Consider the following 17,756-nt stretch of genomic DNA (forward strand, 5'->3'; position numbering starts at 1 on the left):
AGGTTCTATTTTGTGTACCTTAGAAGGAATGTATAATGGGGAAGGCATGTTTTGCAACAGAGAAGAGACAAAAAAGAGGTAGAAATGGCCTATTATTGATAAAGAATGGACTTTGATTTGTAGTGCTGATATGCTATGAACAACAATCCCTCTAAGGCGGGTGGGTGTTCTCAGCTAGTCTTCCTACCATGGGGGCTGGTGCATCAGCATGACAGTGTCAGTTGCAAAGGAACAAGCAAGTTCTGTGGGATTGGGGGAATGTCTGCTGCTTGTGACTGAAATCATGATATTGGTGCAGCAGCTGGGATGGCATAAGCATGAGTAGAGTATTCGGGTGCACCTTTGACGAAACGAAGACTGTACGAATTCATACCTCTTTCCTTCACTTTGAAATTTGACAAGCAAAACATCAATGACAAAAGTGACTCATATCCATTTTGCATGCAAGATTGATCCATATGAATTCCACTGGTTCCAAACTACCAATTTTTCAGAGATGTTTTACAACAAAGTTGTTTAATCACCTGCTTCTTTTCAGATCCTCCAAAGGTTATAATCCCCAGAGCCTCAAGTACAGTATAAATACTTCTCTTTGCTGCCAACTGAAGAAAGTCTTCAGCCCGCAGCTGTTGGTAAAACCAGTGAGGGAGACTGTTTTTCAGATTCTTTGAATTTACTGTATTTAAAAATTACACTTTGTGTTAATTTTCCACGAAAGTGGATAGTATTTGGAAATGAGCGTGGCAAAAAAATCATCCATTCAAGTGAAGATCTCTCGTAATAAAATGTTGTAAGTATCTCTCTCTATTTGCATTTATCTTTGTTGCTTACTCACCTTGTAATTTTCAATCTTTTAACGTAAGGGTTAAGTAATGTGATAGCCATGGTTGTCCACTTTTAAAGGTAATAAATAGAAATAAAACAAAACATAGAAAAGAAAATAAGATGATACCCTTTGGACTAACTTAATACATATTTTGATTAGCTTTCGAAGATAACCCTTCTACTTTAGATCAGAAATGAGCAAATGTTGACGAAATATCAGAATATGTAAGTGAAACACAAAAGCATTCCAATGACTGCCTCACAGGAAGAGGGTGGGGTGGGTTAGGTGAGAATCTGGGTGTGCTGGGTCGATGAAAGACAGGGAGAGATGGGTTGTTGATAAGAGGGTGACAAAAACAGTAGAATTTTATGGTTTATAATGACCGAGAACACCCAGATCTTTGTTAAGTCCTATCTGATGGGTGTTAAAAAAACATTTCAAGATTTTGACTTCAAAGGTCTTTCATTCCTGGATTGTCTTAAAGTTTCCTTTTAACAAATGAAACAAGACAATATCTCTTCAGGTACAGGATAAATAATGCTTTTTCACTATGTAAGCCGCACTGAGCCTGCTGTATGTGGGAAAGCGCGGGGTACAAATGTAATAAATAAATAAATATGTTATTTTCCCTAATTTCCAGGAGGTTTTTCTGCTACTTTCAGTATACATTCAGCTCCTATCTTGTTCGCCTTGTTTCTCCTTGTCTCACCTCACTTGCTGTGTCTCATGGTCTCTTTCTTACTCTTTCCTTAATATATCAAAAAAGAGCAATCATTGCCAAAAAAAACCCCTTTTAGTAGAACATCAAGTTTCAATATGAAGAGTGAGAAGGCAATTTTATTTATTTAGATTTTGCTCACACCTTTTTCAGGTGTAGCTCAAGATGAGTTACATTCAGGTACACTGGATATTTCTCTGTCCCAGGAGGCCTCACAATCTAAGTTTGTACTTGAGGCAATGGAGGGTTAAGTGACTTATCCAACCAAGATCACAAGGAGCAGCGATGGGATTTGAACCGGCCACCTCTGGATTGCAAGACCAGTGGTCTAACCACTAGACCAGTCCTTCAATTGTCAGATTGTAATTGTATTGCCAGTGGCATCACTTCTTAATTGCATGAATCATTAATTCTATTATTTACTTTTAGACACAGAATGCGATGAAAAATATTTCAGTCCCTACAGAAGAAAGGAATTCTTCACTGGAAGTATTGTAAGATTAAAATAAAAGTTGCATTGGTAGTTATAGGTATGTTATTAAATAACGTCATGAGAGAACTGATGAACTGTGCTAGAGTTACGAGGGAGGAAGGGTTTGTGGTGATTTCGATACATTTGGTTATATAGATGGGCAACCCTTTATTCACAATTTTCAGGATCACCAGGTAGAACTTGCTCTGAGGCAATGAGATATCTAATAGATTAATCAAACCCATCTATCAATCTATAAAACTATGTTTTCAAGGGCAATTCATAATGAAAAGAGTATGTGGGCTGCAGAATCCATTCAGGGGGGCAAGGGATACCTTAAGGAGCTAATGGGTGTGTCTTGAGCATACAAAGCTGTCTGTAAGCCTGAAGCAGAATAGAAGACAGAACATGAGAGACCGAAGTAGTCTGGCAGTTTAAATCCTGCCATATGCAGGTTTGTAGGAAGACATGTAAGTGAGCCAGTCCTTGATCCTCAGAATTAAACATCTAATCAAGAGAAACATATGTAAGAAAGAAGCGATTCTAGGAGAATGTATTATAGAGAAGTGGCAAAGATTAAAATTAACCTCAAAAAGGTGATTTTGTAGCCTGAATTTGAAGAGCACTCAAGATAGTATATGAGTTTATCTTGTTGGGTAGACTGCATGGGCTCTACAGGTTTTTATCTGCCGCCAAATATTATGCTACTAAGACACAATAACTTAGGAAGTCTTTGTAAAGAATATTAGTGTTCTCTGAGCATCTGTCTCATTTTATGCATTCTGTCTATTGTCTCCTGTGTTTCTGTTTCCCTACAGTTGTTAAAGTAGAAGGAATGGCACTCAGCAATGAAACCAGAGTCACCCAATTCATCCTCCTCGGACTTTCTAGCAATCCAGACATAGAGATAGTATTCTTTGTGCTATTTCTAGTGATGTACCAGCTCACCATAGCTGGGAATCTTCTCATTATGATAACCATATATGTAGAGTCTCAACTGCACACGCCCATGTACTTCTTTCTCATCAACTTGTCTTTTATAGATTTGTGCTTTTCTACGGTCACTGTCCCCAGATCCCTTGTTCTTTTCCTCTCAACAAGCAAAACCATCTCTTTTACCGACTGCATGACTCAGTTGTTTTTCATACATTTCATTGGGGGTGCAGAATGTTTTCACCTGATCCTGATGGCTTATGACCGCTATGTTGCCATCTGTAACCCTTTGCGTTATACCACAATCATGAACAGACGAGTCTGTCTCCTGATGGTGATCTCTACATGGGTAGGTGGTTTCATTCATGCATTCTCTCAGTCGCTGCCGATAATTCAGCTGCCTTTCTGTGGCCCTAATGAGATCGATCATTTCTTTTGCGACGGCCCCACCTTATCCGTGTTGGCTTGCTCTAATACTTTCATCAGCGAAAGAGCTGATATGATCAACAGTGGATCCTTGACTGTAGGCGGCTTATTGCTGGTGCTCATATCTTACGCCTACATCATTTCCACTGTCTTAAAAATCCGCTCGGACGAGGGGAGGAGGAAAGCTTTCTCTACCTGTGCTTCTCACCTTCTGGTGGTCATTTTGTTTTATGGCCCCATTGTATTTAGCTACATGAGACCATCAGTTATATTTGCAGCTGACAAACCACTCTCTGTTTTTTACACAACTGTAACTCCTTTCCTAAACCCCTGCATTTATACACTCAGAAACGAGAAGGTGAGACATGCCATGAAGAAGCTGGGAGGTAGGACATTGTCTTTTCTGGGAACACATGTGAACTGATGATTTCCTGTCCTTTTAAGAAAGACACCATTGGGTAAATGACCTGCTCTTACTTTTTGATGTATTCTGTTTAATGTGCTCTTTAAAAAATTTTTTTCCATTGATTAATTTTTTTAAATAGAATTTCTGTTGAAAGGTTGCTATGCCATATTTAGTAAAGCTGAATGAATTTTGCTGTTTTTTGTGAAATGTGGGAACTCTCCCCTGTCACGTCCACCCTGGAATCTAAGAACCCTGATTTATGTAAATATATGCACATGAAACTTGATTGTGTTTTTTAAAGATTCATTTGAAGGTTTGTCCTAATGATATTTTATTGACTAAATGTACTTTTGATAACGTATGTTAACTTTTGTTATCAAGAACATACTCAATCCCGGATCTATATATGTTGAGTAAAGTTGTGCGCACAAATCAGCATGCATTAATTGATTAATGAGCCAATCAGTGCTAATATTAACTAACAACCAATAACTGGCGTTAATTGGGATTTACGCATGGATTGTATTCTATAGCACTCCACATGTTAATCGTAGGGGTTCTTTTGCTAAGCCACGTAAGCGTCTATGAACACCCAACATGCGCCAAAATGGAGTTACTCCTCAACTACCACGTGGCTGTTGTGGTAATTTTCTGGTGCCATTTATAGAATCTAGTTCTTAGCGTGTGATTTACTGTATAGATATTGTATGTGAACCAATATGCAGCTGTGTTTTTAATGAGTTGGATGTGAGAAGATTTTGAGTTCATTCTAATGGAGCATTAAATGTTTGTCTTCTTCCTTATCAGAACCATCTCACTCTCCTAAACTGTGCCTTATCCCCTCCAATCACCTTCTGAAGTTTCCTTCTCGTGTGTCTTTCTTGTTTCTGAAACGTAGAACTGGATGAGTTGTACCTGAATGACCAGCAGATTGTGTTTTGCCTGGACCTTGTCCTACCTGTAAGCTTGAAACGGAAATAAATCCTGTTTAGTTTTATTAGAATTTGCTCAGCAAGACTTAAAAAGTGGATAATTATTTGAGAAGAATGAATAGCACAAACAATATTTGCTTGAGAAATAATTATTTCAATGTATTATACCTCAACAAATAAAGAATTTGTCTTTTCTCTCTGCAGGCCTGAATCTTTTCTTCATCTTTCTGTGCTTCTATCAAAAATGTGAATTTTTTTTCTTTTTTTTAATATTAACGGAAGCTAGCAACTGATAATTTGACAAATGGTAAGTTTAATATCAGGCAATCAGGGAACATTACCTCTGTAGGCAGTTAGGCAAGCAAAACCTCCCTGTAACCTATTTGTAACCAGTTTTGAAATAAATAAAAAAACAGACAAATCTAGAAGAAAGCACAGTTTTACTATTAAAACATTAATCTGATTCTTTTTCACTAGCTACATATAACACAATTTGGATTTAATTATTCACCTTTTCAAATCCATCTCAAGGCAGTTACGATCAGGTTCAGAAGTTGGTTCCCCACCCCAGAGAGCTTACAATCGAGCAATAGAGTCTTAAGGTCAATATTTGCTAAGCTGCCTTAGCTTGGAGAAAAGGCGGCTGAGGGGATAATATGATTGAAGTCTATAAGATAATGAGTGGAATGGAACGGGTCGATGTGGAGCGTCTGTTTACGCTTTCCAAAAATACTAGGACAAGGGGGCATGCTATGAAGCTGCAGTGTAGTAAATTTAAGACGAATCGGAGGAAATTTTTCTTCACTCAACACGTAGTTAAACTCTGGAATTCGCTGCCAGAAAAGGTGGTTAAGGCGGTTAACTTAGCGGACTTCAAAAAAGGGTTGGATGGCTGCTTCCTGGAGGAAAAAGCCATAGAATGTTATTGAATGGATGAGGGAATAATACAGTATTTCTAGGATGGGCGGGACAAATTGCTTGTTCTTTTGGCCGCTGTCGGTGACAGGGTGTTGGGCTTGATGGACCCTTGGTCTGTCCCAGCATGGTAATGCTTATGTACTTAGCAGTTAATGCAGCAATGAATACGTATTAACAGTCAACATAGCACCTTAGCAGTTACTGCATGGTAATTCCAACTAAACTTCTTTAATGCTGAAGGGGCAGGGAATATACCTTATAGTTAACCTGTTGTAAAAAAAATCTAAACTTCTTTAGCAAGCTGCGACAAAATGGGGCCAGCGCTGGCATCAGCGTGTGTTTTAAACATGCACTGAGGCCCTCTTTTATCGCATCTGGCAAAAGGGAAGTCTTGTTTTCCGACAGGAAATGGCTGGGTGGTAAGTAAAGCACTTGCTGCATGGCCATTTTGAGGGCCGTCCTTACCGCCACCCATTGAGGTGACGGTAACAGTGGCGTAGCCACAGGTGGGCCTGGGTCCACCCACATAGGGCTCAGGCCCACCCAACAGTAGTATACGTTTAGCAGTAGCTGGTGGGGATCCCAGTGTCTGCCAGTTGAAGACTTCCCCCCCTGATGGTAACGAAAATGCTGCTCTCCACGATACTGGCACATACGCATGCTCAGTTTTCAGTTCATGTCTGCTGCAGACCGCCAAGGTGGAGAGAAGCATTTTTCCACCGGCTGAGATATTTTTTTGGTGGGGTGGAGAACACTTGGTGCCCACCCACTTCTTACCTAGGCCCACCCAAAATCTGCTGTCTGGCTACACCCCTGGACGGTAAGGGCTCCCGGGTACACTCCGACTCTACAAAAATAAATATCAATGCTTACTACAAGGAACCCCTACTGCCTTAAGGGGGTCTTTTATAAAGCCCATGCTACCGTCTTTAGCTCGCAGTAAAAATCAACTGGCAGTAAACGCCGAGACGCCAGCTGATTTTTACGGCTTTGTAAAAGGCCCCCTTGATGAATAACAAATTCCTGGAAATGCTCCCAAACGTTAACAGGACGCCTTTGCATTTACTGCAGCTTAGTTTTGGAGAATTAATATATGTTAACTTGCCTTGAGCTTTTGTTTTTGAGGGCATTCTGTTTTCGTGCGCATTTGATAGCAGTTTTTTCTGCTTATGTATTGGCCTGGTTGACATCACTTCTATGGAAGACGTTGAGTCTTTTTATGAGAGATTGTCTTTCTTTTTGTCTATTATCATTCGTACCGATACTGTTGACTCCTGAGGTTGGTGCGCTGAAATGCAGATCTGCATCTGATCTTATTTTAAAGATTGTTACAATTTTGAAGTTTCTGATAATAAACTTTTTCTGTTTAACCTCTTTGTTGGAATAGAATTGGTTATCCCCCTTCTCTCTTTTTTTTAAACTTTCGGCGAAAGGGAATCATCTTCGTCTTTTTTTTGTTAACCTTAGAAGTTTAGCGCACTTTAGTATACAGGACCTGCATTGACTGGTCTAAGGTCTCAAGGAGTGTCAGAGGGGGAAAGGGGATTTTAATCCTGGCTTTCCTCCTTCTCACTGATCTAACCACCAGGCACTCAGCACTCACAAATTCTCAGTGACCAGTAAGTTTTCTTTCTTGCACTGTATAAACCAAAAGTTACAAGTGAGTAGATTGATAAGAATGCAGGGAAGAGGCTAACAACATTGGAACCTCATCATACAGTGCTTTGAAGGAAAGGGTCAAACTCTTAAGCTGAATTCTGCCTTTTAACAGCAACCAGTGTAAATTTCTCCAAACTGGAGTGATATGAATTGATCGGAACAGACCCGACAAAACCCAAGCCACTGCGTTCTGAGCTATCTACTTATTGCATGAAAGGGGACACCCAAATACAGAGCATTGCAGTAGTCAAAGTAAGGTGTAATAAGGAATTGAATCAATGTTCCGAAATTAGCAGAAGTCTGAAGCTCCCTCAATAATTTTAAAGATAGAATATCTTCAAGAATAACATTTTATAAATGAAACTGAAAAGACTGTGAAGAATCCAATAAGACCCCTATAAATGGGCAATACCAAGTTTCCCCAGGAAAAAGAGGGATCCCACCATCAGAAATAATACATGAAATATAAGAGTTTCGGTAACCAAAGACAGGCTATTACTGTGGGAGTCCCAGGGAACTTGTCTTCCCCTCGTGATTGAAACCACGATATCGATGCACCAGATTAAAAATATTAGAAATGTGCCTGAAAGATCTTAGAGAGAACGTTGAAGATAGAATCATTAGATACACACATCATGGCTCTCATTTGCTTTATAATTGCCTGGTTACAATTTGGTAGTGTGAAAATCTCATGACGTAGTATCAGTGGAGAGCTGGGGGTGCTTTAGGACTCCTCCCTTGAAGAATAAGGATACTACTTGCATTGGGACAAAATCCATGCTCTACAGTTGGCATCGCTTGTAACTGCTGACTGCAGAATATTTACCTGGATATTCAGAACCAGTCACTTTCCAGATATCAGCCACTGACCATTGCTGAATATTGTCTATCTGGATATTTTCTGGCTGCTCCTAAACTGCCCTTTCACTATCTGGATTATGCCGTAGGATTATGTTGTGAAAATGGCTTTTGCGTGCAACTACTGTTTGTTGAAGAAATATGAAAAAAGGACAGCGAGTCCTTTCTCTCAATATATATATATGACCCCTGATGTAGGCATCTGCCGAAACATGGCCCTGGTGGGTCCTATTTGAATAAATACTTTCTGATGCATCCAGTTCGGAAGGCTCCTTGTGTTTGCTGTTTTCTCTACAAATGTCTTCTGCCATTTAGACTGAGGTGTTAAATTGGTTTGCGAAGACTGAATCTGTGCCGTTCTTGAAAGTTTTAAAGTCTCCACACATGGGTAACTCATCCAAAGGTAAACAGACAGTATCTGAGCCAGCCTCCAGAGGCCATTCTCTATGTTAACAGGTTCTGGTACTTTGAAGATCGAACTTCAACGATTTCATCTGCTTCTCTCCAGAATTCTTCTGTATATTACTGTGCTTTTAGGCTGACATTGAGACACAGCTCAAGAGTAGCCATACAATAAAGCCCAGTGAAATTCAGAAAGTGAGAAACATTCCCCTGAATTCTATATATGGGGCCTAGATGTGGGCACAATCCCGAGACGAATGTGCAACTTAATTGTCCAACAAGCCCTGGACGAGCAAACATTGGACACCAACAAACAAATATTGACGTTAATTGGCATCAGTTAGGATTTGCATGCAGATCTGGAGATGAGTGCAGTTCCATAACTCTGGATGCCCACATCCCATAGAGTGCAACCCAAAAGAGGGCGTAGCCATGGGAAGGGTATGGACTTATCAGGGGCTTTGTGAAAAGTTGCGTGCACTATTATTGAATACTGGGTCACTGTGCTCAATTTGGGTGCCAGCGTGTACTCCAGGTTTCAGTAGGTGTAAGTCTGGCACCCAAAATTTGGGTGTGGGAAATCAATAGAAATCAAACAAAATAAAACATGGAAAAGAAAATAAGATGATACATTTTTTATTGGACATAACTTAATACATTTCTTGATTAGCTTTCGAAGGTTGCCCTTCTTCGTTTTTTCCGATCTGACAAAGAAGGGCAACCTTCGAAAGCTAATCAAGAAATGTATTAAGTTATGTCCAATAAAAAAGGTATCATCTTATTTTCTTTTCCATGTTTTATTTTGTTTGATTTCTATTGATAACCTTAAGAGTGGACTAACACGGCTACCACACCTCTCTATTTAACATGTAGAAACCCAAAGAGTAGCAACATTCCATGTAGAATCTCAAAGACTAGCAAGATTCCATGTAGAAGAAGGGCAACCTTCGAAAGCTAATCAAGAAATGTATTAAGTTATGTCCAATAAAAAAGGTATCATCTTATTTTCTTTTCCATGTTTTATTTTGTTTGATTTCTATAGATTCTACATGGAATGTTGCTATTCCACTAGCAACATTCCATGTAGAAGTCGGCCCTTGTAGATCAGCAATGTGGCCGCGCAGACTTCTGCTTCTGTGAGTCTGACGTCCTGCACGTACGTGCAGGACGTCAGACTCACAGAAACAGAAGCCTGCGCAGCCTTCTACATGGAATGTTGCTAGTGGAATAGCAACATTCCATGTAGAATCTCCAATAGTAGCAACATTCCATGTAGAATCTCCAATATTCCATGTAGAATCTCCAATAGTAGCAACATTCCATGTAGAATCTCCAATGGTATCTATTTTACTGTCATAGTAATGCTTGAATGTTTTCACTTATATACACTGTCAGCTAGCACATTTGCTTATTTCCGATCTGACGAAGAAGGGCAACCTTCGAAAGCTAATCAAGAAATGTATTAAGTTATGTCCAATAAAAAAGGTATCATCTTATTTTCTTTTCCATGTTTTATTTTGTTTGATTTCTATTGATAACCTTAAGAGTGGACTAACACGGCTACCACACTCCTCTACTTAAGGTGTGGGAAATAAAACTAAGCACAAGTCTATAAAGGATGCAATCTTTTCCGGCACCCATTTTTGAGTGCCGATTATTGAATACAGCCCATATATACTGCAGGGTTAAATATAAGTGATCCCCCAGAGCGATAAGATGCTGAGGTGGCTTCTGGGATAGAAACGCTCTGATATTGCCTGAAAATAAACTTTTGTAACATATAGCAACGGTACAAGTTTGGGTCTAACATGAACTATATCTATAAACTATTAAGGACTATTACAGTTCTTTAAAGTTTTATTTGCACAACGTTTTTCAGAGAGAAAATGAGATAGATTTTTCATGATCATTAACAAAAATAAAAGAGTTTCATTGCCTTCCTGCCACTTCTAGGAGCCATTCATGGCAGGCCAAACATTTCCCTACAAGATAGTAACATAGTAACATAGTAAATGACGGCAGAAAAAGACCTGCATGGTCCATCCAGTCTGCCCAACAAGATAAACTCATATGTGCTACTTTTTGTGTATACCCTACTTTGATTTGTACCTGTCCTCTTCAGGGCACAGACTGTATAAGTCTGCCCAGCACTATCCCCGCCTTCCAACCACCAGCCCTGCCTCCCACCACCAGCTCTGGCACAGACCGTATAAGTCTGCCCAGCACTATCCCTGCCTCCCGCCACCGGCTCTGCCACCTAATCTCGGCTAAGCTCCTTAGGATCCATTCCTTCTGAACAGGATTCCTTTATGTTTATCCCACGCATGCTTGAATTCTGTTACCGTTTTCATTTCCACCACCTCCTGTGGGAGGGCATTCCAAGCATCCACTACTCTCTCCGTGATAAAATACTTCCTGACATTTTTCTTGAGTCTGCCCCCCTTCAATCTCATTTCATGTTCTCTCGTTCTACTGCCTTCGTACCTCCGGAAAAGGTTCGTTTGCGGATTAATACTTTTCAAATATTTGAACGTCTGTATCATAAGATATCCCTGTTGGGGTAATGACTTTAGTCCATGCACAGGGACTGACAAAGAAACACGGCAAAAGCACCTGACTTGCACAGCACAGGTTTAATGCTGCAGAAAAGGATGTCTGGTAGGTTTAGAACAGAACAAATAAAGAGGGTAATACAGCATAAAACCAAAGTATACAAACAAAAAAGCAACACTGGGTCTTCAAGACTAGGACAACTGGAGTTCTTTATTTACTTCTACAGGAGACTTTTTTCAGCGTTACGGCGAACGTCTTCAAAGGTTTCACTCCTATGTGTTGAGATAGGCATTTGACCAACACAATTTATATACTGCAGAATCAAATTTGGAGCTCTGAGGCAGGCGTTGTTTGACGCCGAAACACGGCCCATGTCGGGTCCTTTTGTCAATGAAGAACTCCTGTTGGCCTAGTCTTGAAGGCCCAGTGTTGCTTTTTTTGTTGGTAGGCTTAGAACAAAGAAATATGGTAGAAATACTCATGCACTTGCTTCCAGAATGGTTGAACTAGCACCACACTGTAAATCACGAAAGTCTTCAAACGAATGAGAGGCCAAGGATCGATCTATCTTAAAACCCCAGTTGCATTGTGGGGTTTCTCTGTCTTTGCTGCTCATGTTATACTCACCCAAAAGCAGTGTTGGCTCTCTTGTGCCTGTATTTCATGTATGGAAGTGTTTAGGGTCTGACCAGCAACGTTCCCCTTTAAGGTATGTGTCTTCCATCTATGATGGCCTTACCATGGGGGGTGGTGCAGGAATAGCAAAGATTTAATTGTCAGGGGCCCCTAACACATGTTTCATGAAAGAAGTGGCAGGAAGATTGTGAAACGCTTCTATTTTTGTTAATGGTCATGAAAATTTATCTCATTTTCTCTCTGAAAACTGTTGTGCAAATAACATTGCAAAAATCGTAACGATCTATAGTAGTTTATGCGAGATAATTATGCAAACTTGTACCATTTTTATAAGTTACATCCCGAGCAATCACTGGATAGCACCGGTGCAGCCTTCTGTCTGAACCCCATCCCCCGGCTTTCCTATCCCCTATTGTAGTTCTACCCTCCATTCCTCACTGTGCAGTATTATGCTTAACTCAGAACCCTCTCTGTTTACTATTTAGTCTTTAAGACACCCACTAGGCATGTCTGTTGAGTGGGATAGCAAATATAAATAAATAAAAAACAGGCAGACCTCCTGGGACTCAAACAGAAGTTACGTGGTTCTTGCAACTGAAATTGAGATATTGCTGCATCATCACTTCTGTGGTAGGACTAAGCACATAAGCACCGCCATACTTGGAGAAGACCAAGGGTCCATCAAGCCCAGCGTCCTGTCTCCGAAAGCGGCTAATCCAGGCTTCAAGAACCCGACAACCCCCCCCCCCCCCCAAATTAATAATGTTCAATGGACTTTTCCCTCAGGAATCTGTCCAAACCCCCTTTAAATTCCGTAAGGCCAGCTGCTGTCACTACATTCTCCGGTAACGAGTTCCAGAGTCTAACTGCACGCTGAGTAAAGAAAAACTTTCTCCTATTTGTTTTAAATCTACCATATTCTAGTTTCATCTTGTGTCCCCTGGTTCTATTGTTGTTTGAAAGTGTAAGCAAACGCTTCACATCTGTCTGCTCTACTCCGTTCATTATCTTGTAGACTTCTATCATAACACCCCACAGCTGCCTTTTCTCCAAGCTGAAGAGCCCTAACCGTCTTAGCCTTTCCTCATAGAGAAGTCGTTCCATCCCTTTTATCATTTTCATCGCCCTTCTCTGCACCTTCTCCAATTCTTTTATATCTTTTCTGAGATGCAGCGACCAGAATTGGACACAATAGTCGAGGTGCGGTCGCACCATGGAACGATACAACGGCATTATAACATCCTCGTGTTTGTTTTCCATGCCTTTCCTAATAATACTCAACATTCTATGGGTGGTAGAGTCCCGCACCAAGGAAAATACACGCTGAAGGGAGATAGGGGGAAGGTGAGGTGGCAGGAAGATGCTAGAGCTGTGGTGAAGGACTAATTCATGTGCCTTCTAGGGCAATAGTTCTGAAATTGTAAGTCAGGACCTTAGATGGAGTCATAGAAAAAGGGCTGCTTCTCTTCTCTATGGACCTCCGCTGTGACTTGTGCCCTGCAGTGTCAGCCAGCTTGGGGCTTGTGAGTCGGGAAACATTCACAGGCCCTAACCTTTCTCTTGTGTGGGCTTTCTGTTAGACTGGAAACATTGGAGTGTTCAGATGTTGCTGCATCACCATCGTCCATGGTAGGCATGCGGGTGATGGACTCTGGCATACCTTTGAGAAAATGCTGCTGACAATGCAGATTTTGGCATCCCTATGTGTCCGTTTACAAATCCACGGGAAGCCAGCAAAACTGCATGGTTGAAGAAAAAGGCAAGAGGACAGGTGAGACGGTAGGAAGATGTTACAGTGGTGGTAGAGGACTGAGCAACGTACCTTCTAAAGCAAGGGATTGCAAATTTAAGTCATGAGTTCAAATGGGTTCGCAGAAACAGAGCTGCTTCCCTTCTCTTGACCTTCATGGTCACTTGTGTCCTGCAGTGGCAGTCAGCTTCAGACTTGTGAGTCAGTGAACATTCACAAGCCCTACGCCTCCTCTTGTTCGACTGGAATCCATTGGAGTGTACAGGGTTTGTAAGGGCCCTGTGTTGACTGCAGCTGAGGCCACCACTGTTGCTGCGACTTGTGTCAATGTTTTGGAATAGTGAGGGTAAAATTAGAGGTCTGCTATTTTGTTCTCATCATCAACTATGATCATTTGAATTGTTAAATATTTAAAGGGGTCATTTTGGATAAATGTTTGGGACGCACTGTTTAAGGTGTTCAGGAATCTGTTAGCGGTGTTTTTCCTGCTGGGCCATATTGAGGTATCAGTGGTGAGGAGTAGGGAGACTTAAGAAACTTGTTTCAGATTTATAGGAATGTGGATGGCAGACTCCTGTACGTCTTAGAAGAAATGTCTGCGAGGGTTAGGATGTGGTACTAAAGTTTGGGAGTTGGACCACAATGAGGAGCAAAAAGGGTAGGAATGGATAGATGCCCAAATATCCGTCTGTTAAATTTTCAGACTCACAACTAGTATAATAAATTATTATGAACTGTTGTGTGTAATGACAGAACAATCACTCTAACATGTGTAGGCGTCCTTAACTAGTTAGTGTTCCTATGGGGCTGGTGATGATGCTCTTGTATCAGCTACAATAGTAGAAGTCATTGGGAGAATGATGACTTCAATCCTAACTATTGAGGGGGGGGGGGGACAGATCTACCAGATATGTAGCACTATTTAACCGGTCAGCATAGTGCTTAACTGGCTATCCGCCGATATTCAGAAGCGGATAATCGGCTATATCCTGCTGAATATATATATTCTTTTTTTCAATCTACACCTCTTCCCTGGGTTCCCTGATCTCATCTTACGGTTTCCAATATCATCTTTATGCCGACGACACCCAGCTTTATCTCTCCACACCAGACATCACTGCGGAAACCCAGGCCAAGGTATCAGCCTGCTTATCTGACATTGCTGCCTGGATGTCCAACCGCCACCTGAAACTGAACATGGCCAAGACCGAGCTTATTGTCTTCCCACCCAAACACACTTCTCCTCTCCCTCCACTTTCTATCTCAGTTGATAACACCCTCATCCTCCCCGTCTCATCTGCCCGCAACCTCGGAGTCATCTTTGAATCCTCCCTCTCCTTCTCTGCACATATCCAGCAGATAGCCAAGACCTGTTGCTTCTTCCTCTATAACATTAGCAAAATTCGCCCTTTCCTCTCTGAGCACACCACCCGAACTCTCATCCACTCTCTCATTACCTCTCACCTTGACTACTGCAACCTACTCCTCACTGGCCTCCCACTTAGCCATCTATCCCCCCTGCAGTCCGTTCAGAACTCTGCTGCACGTCTTATCTTCCGCCTAGACCGATATGCTCATATCACCCCTCTCCTCAAGTCACTTCACTGGCTTCCGATCAGGTACCGCATACAGTTCAAGCTTCTCCTACTAACCTACAAATGCACTCGATCTGCAGCCCCTCCCTACCTCTCTACCCTCATCTCCCCCTACGTTCCTACCCGTAACCTCCGCTCTCAAGACAAATCCCTCCTTTCAGTACCCTTCTCCACCACCGCCAACTCCAGGCTCCGCCCTTTCTGCCTCGCCTCACCTCATGCTTGGAATAAATTCCCTGAGCCCATTTGCCAGGCCCCCTCCCTGCCCATCTTCAAATCCTTGCTCAAAACCCCTCTTCAATGTCGCCTTCTGCACCTAACCACCATACCTCTATTCAGGAAATTTAGACTGCCCCAACTTGACATTTTGTCCTTTAGATTGTAAGCTCCTTTGAGCAGGGACTGTCCTTCTTTGTTAAACTGTACAGCGCTGCGTAACCCTAGTAGCACTCTAGAAATGTTAAGTAGTAGTAGTAGTAGTAGTAGTAATATCCATGGTTAGCAGCAGGTGGATAACCGGTTATATAATGCAATATGACCGATTTTCTACCGATTTTTAAACTGGGATTGGCAGACAAATTTGGCTGCATCAAACCCTGGTAAAACTTTGGCTGGTTTAAAGATAATCAGCAAAGTCTGAATATCGATATAGCCAGTTATCTTTAAAATGGCCAAACACCCTTCAGATATTCAATGCTGGTCACCAGAAACAGCCTGGCATTGAATATCTGGGTTTAGCACAGACCACGGGAGACAGCCTGGATATCTCCTGCAGTCTGAATATCGTGGCCACATATGCTTTGAATTTTGGCAAGAAAAAAATCAGTGAGAAAATGACTTGTATCCATTTTTCATGGAAGATTTAGTCACATGGAGTCAATAGATTACAAACTATTGTTTTGCTTTGTTGTTTTTTTTCCATAGATGTAGTGGGGAATAGTGGAAATGGCAACGTTGTGTAACCACCTGTTTCTTTTGAGATCCTCCAAAGATTATAATCTCAAGAGCCCCAAATACAGTTTAAGTAAATCAGTTTGCTGCCTACTGGAGGAAGCCTTCAGCCTCCAGGCGTTGGCAGAGCTGATGAGCCAGAGACTCCCTATTATCTAGAATTTCAGAATTTAAGGTACCTAGAAATTATACTGTGTGGTAATTTTCAGGAATGTGTTTTATATTTGGAACTAAGGAAGGCAAAAATCATGCATTCAAGTCACGATCTCTCCGAAGAATATGTCTGTAAGCATCTCTCTCTTTTTGTTTTAACTTTATTGTTTAGCCTCCTCGTGATTGTCATTCTTTAAACTGTGTTAACATGTCATTTTGAAACGTCAAAAGATAAAGAATATGATATGATGTTTAACTAAGCAGCAGGCTACTCTGTCAGTTTCAAAATATATTCACCTTCTGTCTTGTTTTCCTTGTTTCTCCTTCTCCCATCTCACTTGCATTGTCTCATTATTTCTTTCCAACTTGTTCTCTAATGTATCAAGAGAGAGCAATCGTTGACAATGAAAACTTGAGTAGACCAACCAGTTTAAATAAGATGAGTAGGAAGGTAATTGTCAGATTGGAATTTTATGACCAGAGCCAGTTCAATAGATCTTTAATTCTATTTTTACTTTTAGACCGAGACTGAGAAGACTTGTGAGATGATAAAAAAAAAATTTCCACTGACGGTTATATTCATGTAATTAAATAGCATTTTGAGAGAACGGATGAACTGCGTTTTAATATGGGGGAAGGAGGTCAGTGGATATCATATGGTGAGTAGATGACATGTGGGAAAAGTGCTGATCTAAGCTGATCTCGATACAGAGGATTAGGATGGAATTCTTTTCCAGTGAGCTTCGACCTTTATTTACAATTAGTTTTTTTTTAATCAACCAATGAAATTATGCTTTAAAGGCCCTAAAATAAAATGGAATAGAGCAGTGTTTTCTAAGTTGCTCCCTATGCCATTCAGGTTTTCAGGTCGTCTACAATGAATGTGCATGAAGAGATTTGCAGAAAAATGAAAGCAGTGTATGCAAATCAATTTTATGAATGTTCATTGTGGAAATATCATAAAAACCTAACTGGCAAGGAGGGGGTACTCCAGGGCCTACTTTGAGAAACACTGGAACAGAAGTTAGAAGGTGAAAGCCTAAAGTTATCTGGTAGCGTCACTCTTAAACTACTACTTATCATTTCTAAAATACTGCCACGCTGTACAAACAAATAAAAGAGAGAAACAGTTCCTGTTCCAGCGAACTTTTAATCCACTGAGGAAAAATAAATATATTACACAACACATTCTAGGTGAATGTTCTGTACAGAAATCATTAAGATATAAATACGACCTCAAAAAGAATTTTGTCATGATTTGAAAAAGACCAAACCAGAGGTGGGTAACCACATAACGCACAGGCCACAACCCAATTGGGTTTTCAAGATTGCCACAGTAAATATGCAAACAGATCTCTTCTATGTATATCAATGCTGGAAATCTTGAAAACCTGACTAGGTTGTGATCCTCGAGGACTTTGGCTGCCTGCACCTGAACTAGAGACAGGGTATGACACAGCAACTCCTTAAAAAGAATAATAATGATCTTTGAACATCTATCTCATCTTATGATTTCTTTCTGTTGTCTCTTGTCATTCTATTTTCCTACAGTTGATGAAGTAGAAGGA

The 17,756-nt window shown here is 40.9% G+C and overlaps 1 protein-coding gene across 1 annotated transcript; it reads left to right on the forward strand.

Moving 5' to 3' along the window:
* The first annotated feature begins 2,851 nt into the window (after positions 1 to 2,851).
* Positions 2,852 to 3,799, forward strand: LOC115457265 (olfactory receptor 4S2-like). The gene has a single exon (XM_030186687.1). The coding sequence runs from the start codon at positions 2,852 to 2,854 to the stop codon at positions 3,797 to 3,799; it is 948 nt and encodes a 315-aa protein (XP_030042547.1).
* The last annotated feature ends 13,957 nt before the right edge of the window (positions 3,800 to 17,756 follow it).

Source organism: Microcaecilia unicolor, chromosome 14 (assembly GCF_901765095.1).
Source record: "Microcaecilia unicolor chromosome 14, aMicUni1.1, whole genome shotgun sequence".
Taxonomy (NCBI): Eukaryota; Metazoa; Chordata; class Amphibia; order Gymnophiona; family Siphonopidae; genus Microcaecilia; species Microcaecilia unicolor.

Coding starts and splice junctions, on each gene's coding strand:
- LOC115457265 (XM_030186687.1), top strand. CDS start 2,852: ATGGCACTCAGCAATGAAACCAGAGTCACCCAATTCATCCTCCTCGGA.